At 30.1% G+C, this 9487-nt stretch overlaps 1 protein-coding gene across 2 annotated transcripts; it reads left to right on the top strand.

Annotated features, from left to right (window-relative positions):
• The first annotated feature begins 405 nt into the window (after nucleotides 1-405).
• On the top strand, nucleotides 406-7438 carry LOC139527330 (oncoprotein-induced transcript 3 protein-like). Of its 2 annotated transcripts, XM_071322715.1 has the most exons (5): nucleotides 406-546; nucleotides 1857-2066; nucleotides 2525-2692; nucleotides 3932-3985; nucleotides 6687-7438. In XM_071322715.1, the coding sequence occupies exons 1-5, from the start codon at nucleotides 492-494 to the stop codon at nucleotides 6689-6691; spliced, it is 492 nt and encodes a 163-aa protein (XP_071178816.1). In that variant the 5' UTR covers nucleotides 406-491; the 3' UTR covers nucleotides 6692-7438. The 2 variants fall into 2 exon arrangements, with proteins under 2 accessions (XP_071178816.1, XP_071178805.1); XM_071322704.1 differs by lacking the exon at nucleotides 6687-7438 and having other exon boundaries at nucleotides 3932-4204.
• The last annotated feature ends 2049 nt before the right edge of the window (nucleotides 7439-9487 follow it).

Raw genomic sequence — 9487 nt, 5'->3', positions numbered from 1 at the left:
CTATTCCACTTTAAGATGAGTTGTCATACTAATTATATTTGTAGTTCACCTTAAATATCTACTTGTTCAAATACATTCCTCAATACTATGTATACGCAGCACAGATTAACAAATATTGCTAAGGGATACAAATCAACATAAATCAAAAAGATTTAATTGGTCAATCGAACTAGGAAGTTTTCAATGTGAATAAGTAGTACTTCAATAGTTACCTGTGCATATTTTTGAACGTGACATTTGATTTGTATAATGAAACAAAAAAGTATTGTATCTAAGGTTATGAAATAAGCTAGACTGAAGTATTTTCAAAAAGCTTATGAGTTATCGTGTCCATTTTCAATATTTACAAATAAATAACACCTCACAACCACTGTTTGAAACATTTTAGGAAAAATCCAGCAATTTGAATATTTCGTTTGTTTATATAACGTAGATATGTAAACATTCATGGTTTCGTGTAATCTGTGTTTCCGTTTAAGGTTAAAATTGAAATGGTGGCTTTAATGTTATACCTTATTCACGTCTGCTTTCTTCAATTCGGGAATGGTAAGTACCATAATATTTAGGGGTTTTTTTATCATATTTTTCATTTTAAATACCCTCAAACCTCCACTGTTCAAATTAATATGGTGATATAAATGCAAGCAAAATCAATTCAATATAGACATGGAAAAGTACAAAATGAGAGAAAGAAATGTCTAAGATCATGACATTTGATTATAAAAATTGGAGGGAAATTTCATCAATTTTGCAAATTTTGCAAATTTTTATTAACATTTCACAATAGCTATTACAAATTCAATGCTTTACTTTCTTGGTAATTTTCAAATACCGATTCTTCCGTTTAACACATTGTCATTATGATATATCTGAAAAGATACTTGTTATCAAAGGTACCAGTCTTACAATTTTAAAAGCCAGGCTCGCGTTTCGTCTACATAAAACTCATCAGTATCACTCAGATCAAAATAGTAGTAAGCCAGCCATGTACAAAGTTGTTAAGTATTGAGGACCCGAAACTCCAAAAAAGTTGTGCCAATATAGAATAAGCCTTACAGTCATCATGGTGTTTATGGGAGATTTCTGCATAATCTAAATGAGAAATTCAGTTATTGTATTTAAAAAATGTGGGACTTTTAAAACTACTATTGATCTAGGTATTTTGATTTGTTTGATATTTCGCTTCAATACTTTTTGTTTGAATTTTCTACGAGAATTTGCATGTTTTATCCGAGATTATTGTTTCATGGATGTTTATCAGATTCCTGCATTACATTTTTTATGATCTTGACAAGGCTCTCTGGTACAACAAATAAACTTATCATGGATACCAGGATTAAAGTTTTATATTTACCCCCAGACGCACGTCTCGTCTACAAGAGACTCATCAGTAAAAACAATCCTTAAAAGGCCAAATAAAGTACGAATTCTTAAAATTTTGTCAAATACACCTTAGGTAATCTATTACTGTGGTAGATTGACATTAAACTCTTGCTTTATTACGACACTTCGACTGCGCTGGAAATATAAATAAACACTCCTTCTAGGACACTGACTTCTATAGTCCAAGTTATGATACTGTTTCTATAAAAAAAAATACTTTTGACTGTGAGCATGAGGAGCGGATGGTGGTGAAATATGTCTCGTCACTTCTTATCTTTATAAAAAAAAAACATGTTGGTTGATAAGTCTCATACTGAACAAATTCTTACATTATTTTGTTGTCGCAAACATACAAAGTCTCAAATTAGATTAAGTATTATATATATTTACTGTTATTCAATAGTATGGTTGATTACAACATATATATAGTTAGGGAATCAGTACAATATAAGATATATTTTTTTTTATTCCAGCATTTGACCCATGCTATGAGTATTTAACTATTTCCAATGAAGAAAAGCGTTCACCATCTTACAATTTCGATCTCAATAATGACATACCGATTTCGGATGAAAGATTGACACAAGATTGGTACAGGATTGAAATGGGCACTGGCAGCCTTATACCAAACCAAAGCCCAGGAGCATTCAGATGTGGAACATTTTATCCTATATGGTTAAACGGTATTTGCTTAGTACTAATTAATCAAATAAATGAAATAAATGTTTTATTAGGAATTAAAAATTTAACTATTGATGCCTTTACAATTGGACAGAACACAAACATTGTTGATTTTTGTTTTTTTGGTTGTTTTACTTAGGTGTAAAGTATAGCACTTAAAGCAGTATAAGTGAAAAGATTTTGATTATGTCGAAAATTTATTAATGCGTGTAAGGTGGAGATTGGATTTTGTTTTTGCAATTATACCGTCTTTTGTCGTATAGTTTTACGTAATATTTAGTATTACTTCGGTTTTAAGTTGGAATTTATTATTCAAACTTTTGGTACACAAATATTTTGTAATCAGTACAATTTTTTATTTCGACAATACTAAGCCTATACATTAGTAGTGATATAAGGCTTTAACCAATGTCTATAAGATTATTTTTCTATTGTTTGATAACAAATTATTTTTATGTAGGTATATTACCATCAGTACCAAAAGTACAAGTTAGTCGACCAGTATGTGTTCAATCAACAGAAAACGACTGTTTCCAAACTTGGAACATCAACATTAAATTCTGCTGTGGAAATTATTTGGTATATGAACTGCGTACAAGCCTTGTTGATAAGTCTGCCTATTGTTTTGGTAATAATGTATTTAATGTCAATATCAATTTTGAATTAAATAAGTTACAAATAATAAACTTATTCGTGATTATGATTTGAGTATGAACTTGGTCATACGGTAAGGAAAGAATTAACATGTAATCTTTATGTTGTCGTTCCAATCACTGAATGTTTAAATTGTTTGATCATTGCAAATATTTGTTATTGATATTAAAAATTTTGACAGTTCTGCTAAACGTGCTACATAATAACATTCAATAGATAATCATTGATGCGTAACTTGGCATACATATGCATTTTTGGTTGTTTCTTTTTCTGTATAACACTTACGGTATCAATTTTACAAAACCGAAAAAAAACATTTCGACATTGAAAGTCGATTACGTGATGTACGTGGAACAACAATAGGCAAACCAAACGTTGAATATTTAAAAATCATCAAATTTATTATCTAAACCGAATAAAGAATAGAGTTGTGCATGACGAAGTTACATATTAAGAGCATTGGTGTAGTGCATCGGCCTACTAACACAAAGGTTCCTGGTTCGATCCCCGCCCCGGGGAGCAAAATTTCAGGGACTTAATTTTCGGCTCTCCCTTGACACCATTTGCGAGTATGATGGTCTTCAGGAAACGATGATAGTCCGTCTGAAGGGTACGATAAATGGCTGACCCGTGGTAAGAGAGGGTCATATCTCTTGCACGTAAAAGACACCCTTGTAGATTTCGAAAATGAGCAGGTTAATGCCGCTACAGGGCAGGACTCGCATTCGCAAAGTTAAAAGGGATTAATATAAGTTGCAATAGCTTGTTTCCCAATTAACTATAAATAAATATGTTTTAACTAACATATTAAATCTAATTTATCCAAAATATGCGTGTATTTGATTTGAAGGTAGTTCCTCATTTTGACTACCAGTCTGTAAGAATCCCCGGTGACTGACAGTCCAATATCAAAAAGTCTAATAACGTTAACTGTACTAAAATGTACTTCAACAAACGCCTTTTTCGTAAATTTAGCTTTTTTTATATTTATTTTGAAATCTTTCATCTTTGAAATATTCGTTTTTGAGCGTATCTGATTAAATAAATAAATCCAGAAAAGTGCTGCGTAAGCAAGACTTGTTCAGTTTGGTTTTCATTTTCGGATGTCTCATCACTTATCGAGGCTTACATATTAGAGAATCTAAGGTATTGTATCAATTGACTAAAGTAATAAAGTGTTTTAAACGTTTATCATATTCTTTGTTATTTGTAGGAAATGTTTCTAGTGGATTTAATGTCTCAGAAAACAACGATTATACATGCTATGGTAAATGAGTAGGGTTAATGACTTATTTAGTCAATGTCAGCACTAAAATTTGGTTAAAATGAATCATATCAAATACACTTCTCGATGCACATATTTTAAGTGTAAAATTGGTTAATAATTCTGTCCAATAAAATACAATGTGTTTTGCGGTATAATTAGTTTGTCGCTATATTTTATTTATATTTTATCACGCTTTTAACTAACAGTTTGCTTCAACTAACACAACTTTTAGTGATATTTGATCTTTTAATGATGTCAAGTTTGGTATATTCATGATTATTTTATAATACACGGTTTTGATTAATACCTATGTTTATTTTCTTAGCTTACATTTCAAAGTGAGGTAAACAAAACATTTTGAAAAATTTACCATATGAAATATTTCAAATATATAGAGAAAATATTATCTGCATCATTTTTAATATGTAAAGGACACATTTTGATTGTTTTAGATCATATTATAGAACTTGTGTGATGAAAATTATTATACGTACTTCAGTTTTACACCTTTTGAACATTTCAGTTATTTATCATTAAGAAAATAATTTATTTCACAAAGAAAATTTTATATATGAATGCATACATAATCCTATTTCGGAACATGCTTTACCATAAAAGTATTATTTTATTTCATTTTGTTGTATACGGTTTTAATCGTTCTTATCATTTAAGCATAGTATGTTTTTCGATTTCGATTAAAATTGTCAACAACTTATATTGAATATCTTATAATTACATATGTCTATTAATGTATTTATCTATCAGTTGTATTCAATTAATGTTTCAACTTGTTATGATAATTAATGTTTCAACTTATTATGATAATTAATGTTTCAACTTATTATGATAAGCAATGTTTCAACTTATTATGATAATCAATGTTTCAACTTATTATGATATAATTATTGTTTCAACTTATTATGATAATCAATGTTTGCCAACCTATTGAATATAAGAAAATAGCAGATACTAAACAAAACGCAAATAAGTATTATATTGCATGTATGACTTGTGCATTTTACTCGATTTCATTCTTAGCAACAAACAGAGTAAGGTAAGTACGATGTCATTTACAAAATATTCGATTAATATGTTTTGCACAAACTTTTGAATTACTACATTAAACTATATATATAAGGATAAAACCCTTTTTGTTTGAGTAAGGTGTCACATATAATGCTTTACCAGATTATTTTTATATTAATAATTATATGAATTCGATATAAGGCGAATACAAATATTTGATACCTCATTCTTTGTCATGTTTTACATTTTGGAAGCTCCTACTTTAACATTGATTTAGCATATCATAGAGAAAAGATCTAGGGCTTTCTGAGACCTATATTACAAAACATTAGATACGTTAAATAACATTTTAAAGTTCTGTAAGATTGTAGCCTTCGTTTAATAAGAAGTAGCGGAAATATGACTTTATGAGTTGTATTTTCATTTATAACTCATTAAACGCATTTTATAATTGCAGAACTGAATACATTAAAATGATGGTATCTCACAAAACAAATACATAGTATTCCATGGTTTTTTTCTTGCTTTAATCATCTAGTCTTGGAAGAAGATTCCAAAATAGCTGTTTCAAAAGTAAAATTACACATCCAAATGAGCAAAACAGGATCGAACCAAACCAGATTTAACAAGACTGGTACATGGTATTTGGCCCAAGTTTACAACATATTTATGAAAATAACTTGTTTAATTAAATATGGAGCCCGAAGACCTTGTTTTGGTGTTTCTCCATTTGAAACGCTCAATCTTAACACAAATTTGAAAAACAAGGGATACATTATAAGTTATATGGTTCGCTACTGACCCCCTACGGATCCATAGAGGGTTAGTAAAATCCCCTATGGATTTTATTCACCCTCTATGGATTCGTAGGGGGTCAGTAGTTAACCGTATAACGAATTTATCGCACGCTAGACTTTTTCTGCTGCGTTTTGTTGAAAAATAAACAATAAAACACAACAACATTGATAGATGACGTCACCATTAACGCGTCATGAACCCCCTATGAAATTTATTATCCCCCTACGGTCTCAAAGGGGGTCACCACGTGACGGCTTTAAACCAATCACAACGTGATAATTTACCCGCGGTGCGATGATATACATTAAATACCTGACCATACGAGAAGTAAAAAGGATAACCCAATTTGTATTACATCTAATGGTCAGAGAGGTGGAACCTTAGTTTTTTTTCAACCAAGGTTAAAATGTTTGTTATGAACAGTGTCGGTATCGAATCATCATTAATCAACCAGAAGCGGCAACGACCGAGTTTCAGGACTCAAAAAATAAATTTGTGCACACAAACACCTTTTTTTTAATTTAAAATTCATCGATAACACTCGCATCAATTTTTTACACATACAGTAAAGTTTGGTAATTCATATCTCAGTAATGGTCGTGTTATAAAGAAAAAGTGGAAATTACATTGGTTATTGAATTTCGTAACAGTGGTCTAGCATTCTGTTTAAATTTTGTTTTAACCATGTCTGTTTTCTTATCTCTGCAACGTCTGAAAAAGGTTTTAGATTTTGGAATTGGTTGGCCGGGTGAAATACTTAGAAGATATCAAATCACATCGTATTACACACTTTTACCTAATAAAATATGATATGTGTATCCCAGTTAAATGTATAATTCTAAAATCGCATTACGTATTCTCCTTTTTAACATTTCAGAGTGACAAGTCGTCGCAGAGTTTGTCGTGCAATTCAATAGAAAACAATTTCAGTCTCTCTGAAGAAAATATCCTTCTCAAGATTCGTATTGGATGGTTTGATGTGATTGAATCACGAAGGAACTAAATTCTGTTAGTAGAAAAGTATAACAAACATACTGACTTCAAAACTCAAAACAGGGAAGTCCATATTAACTGATAGAAATCAAATGCTATCAATTGACGGAACACGAGAAAACAACTGCATTTTATATCAGCAATACAACTACGCAATCTTCAAAAACATGTTATTTGAACTATGGAAGTCATCTCAGATTTTATTTGAGATTCTCAGATTTTTAGAAATGCTTTGAATATCTGTACTAAAATGTAGAACATGTTAGATGTATTTGTAAATATATATGTTTTTATACTGATGTTGGTGTCGATTTTTATTTATGTAACAGACATAAGTAAACTGTCAAGCATTCATTCAATGAATATGTTTATTTAAATCACAAATTCCGTTCAAAATAATTATTTTTAAATCTTTATTGATAATCATTTTGATAGTCACAGAGGACAGAATAAAAACTTGACATGACAAAGTTTGTTTAATAATTAACGATGACGTTTGTACTGATTATTGTTGTTTACGACCGGAATCGTAATTATCAACCTGTCATACTAGTTTGTTTCACAAATTCATAACGTTTTATAGAGTATGCTTATACATAACGTATTTCAAAGATTACAAATAGGTTATACAATTTGTTGTGTGTGTTTTTCTTTTTCAAACAAGCGAATTTAAGGATTATGCAATGTAATTCCGTTAGGGAAGTTGAAAATATGCGATTTTCAACTCCTCAGACTATTTTGGTTTCATTCCACTGTTTTAGGGCTTCTGGGGAATATGAATTAAACCCTTAAGCACGGATAACATAAACTGAAATTGTTGTGGCTGTTCACTTTGTTTCTGTTTGATTTAATCACAACTGTAGAATTCTTAATTCTTGTTTATTTATAGCCTGAAACATCTCATTCATACTTCTATCTTTACTGAAATTTATTATTTTCGCTGAAAAAATAATGCAAACAACTTATTATAATACACGATTCGTTTGAAACATGTATTCATTAATTATAGTAAAAAACGCCTTTTATAAATATCAATTTTTATCCAACGCAATCATATGTTTGAATGTTTTTTTCAATTTAGACTTGTTTATATTTTTTCTTTTGGTCTTGACTTATATTTCATTTCAGGTTTATATAATCCGTTCATCTTATTCCGACTCTTAAAAATTCAAGAGTCTATCATGTATTGAGATACATTATATGGCCTTCCAAATATCGTTTCGATTCCAAACATCACTGAAGAGACATTAATTGTCGAATTCCGGATAAAGTGTACTAATTTTTGCACCTTTTGTTTTGCAAATAATTATAAAACTTGAATTATATAAGTAACATGTTATAATACTTTTGAGTCGGAGTTTAGTATAATGCATTACATAACTAATTGCACCGGTAATTTATGCATTCAAATTATATATTTTAATCAACAACAAAGAAATTAGCTTATTTTAATTTTTCATAAAACAAGGAATGTGTATTTGGAAAACTTTTAAATTGCCCATTCAAACCTAATACATCCATTTTCATGTAGATCATATATCAATCGATTCATTATTCTTTTTACTCCACTGAGATATAATGAACTCATCATAGATACCATGAATGAAATTTTGTATTTGCTCGTTTCGTCTCATCAATTACGTTCGAATATAAAATGATTAAAAAAAGAGGTAAACAAATTTGAAAACAACACGAAGCGCTTTTCTGGATTTACCTTCATCAGGAACGCTCAAAACCAAACCGAAGTACCGAAACCGTTGAAGGGCTATATGTCAAAAATATCAAAAATAAATAGCCAAATTCATCTAAAGCCAACTTTGCGTGATGGAGTTTAAACCTTAGTTCAAATAGAGTATTAAGTTGAAGAGCATTGAGGACCAAAAATTTCTTAAAGTATTACCAATTACCGCTAAGGCAATCTATTACTGAGGTCGAAATGTAAATGTATTTACGTACTAATCACCAATGGCGGAAACCCAATATTAATAAAGACATACTCTCTTTTTGTTCAATATAATGAATATCTTGTTTATTTTCTCATGGTGGTTTTTATCATGGTGGCTAATTTATAGAAGAATGCTGTTGTGTTCCTAGATTAAGACCCAAATTTATGTAGTGATTGTCTGTAGGAGCTTTTGTTCAATATTGAGATAGCCAATTGGGGTTTTTTTTCAAATGTTTCCATTGCTCTAAAAAGTTCTTCAAAATGAGTGGTTGTCAATCACACACACAAACTAACAAACGCAATAAAGCACACATACAGGAATAGGTTCAGTTTAGGCAAAATATGACTTTTAATTTGAACTTTATCGTAAAATTTCAAAATTGTTATAATTTGGTTCTAAGATATACCTATTTCAAAACCTTTACTTCATTTCTAAAACAAATTCCTCACTAATAGTTCATTCTTCGCTTCAGAACCAGAACAATTTAGAGATGTTTACAAAACGAAGATTATTTGCATTTTTTAAACCTAAAAGCTCGAGGAACTCCATGGCCTCAAATTAGGATCCAAAATGTGCTGTAATCAAAAGTTACAAATGATGAAATTGAATCCCTAGACACAAACACTTTCTGGATCGTAGGTGGCGGCCTAAGTAAATTATGCAAAATACTGTTTAGAAGTATCGAAAATTTGTGCGAAACTGACGTCACAACACAAATAGTGCATACTTCAGGAGTCAA

This window comes from Mytilus edulis, chromosome 1 (assembly GCF_963676685.1).
Source record: "Mytilus edulis chromosome 1, xbMytEdul2.2, whole genome shotgun sequence".
Taxonomy (NCBI): Eukaryota; Metazoa; Mollusca; class Bivalvia; order Mytilida; family Mytilidae; genus Mytilus; species Mytilus edulis.
The sequence above is the reverse complement of the archived record's forward strand: the minus strand, read 5'-3'. Positions and strand labels throughout refer to the sequence as shown.

What these genes read in the sequence shown, in the direction of transcription:
- LOC139527330 (XM_071322704.1), top strand. Translation starts at nt 492, where the DNA reads ATGGTGGCTTTAATGTTATACCTTATTCACGTCTGCTTTCTTCAATTC. An exon ending in TTATCCTATATGGTTAAACG is followed by an intron (nt 2,067 to 2,524) that starts GTATTTGCTTAG and finishes ATTTTTATGTAG; the next exon opens with GTATATTACCATCAGTACCA. An exon ending in TAAGTCTGCCTATTGTTTTG is followed by an intron (nt 2,693 to 3,931) that starts GTAATAATGTAT and finishes TGTTATTTGTAG; the next exon opens with GAAATGTTTCTAGTGGATTT.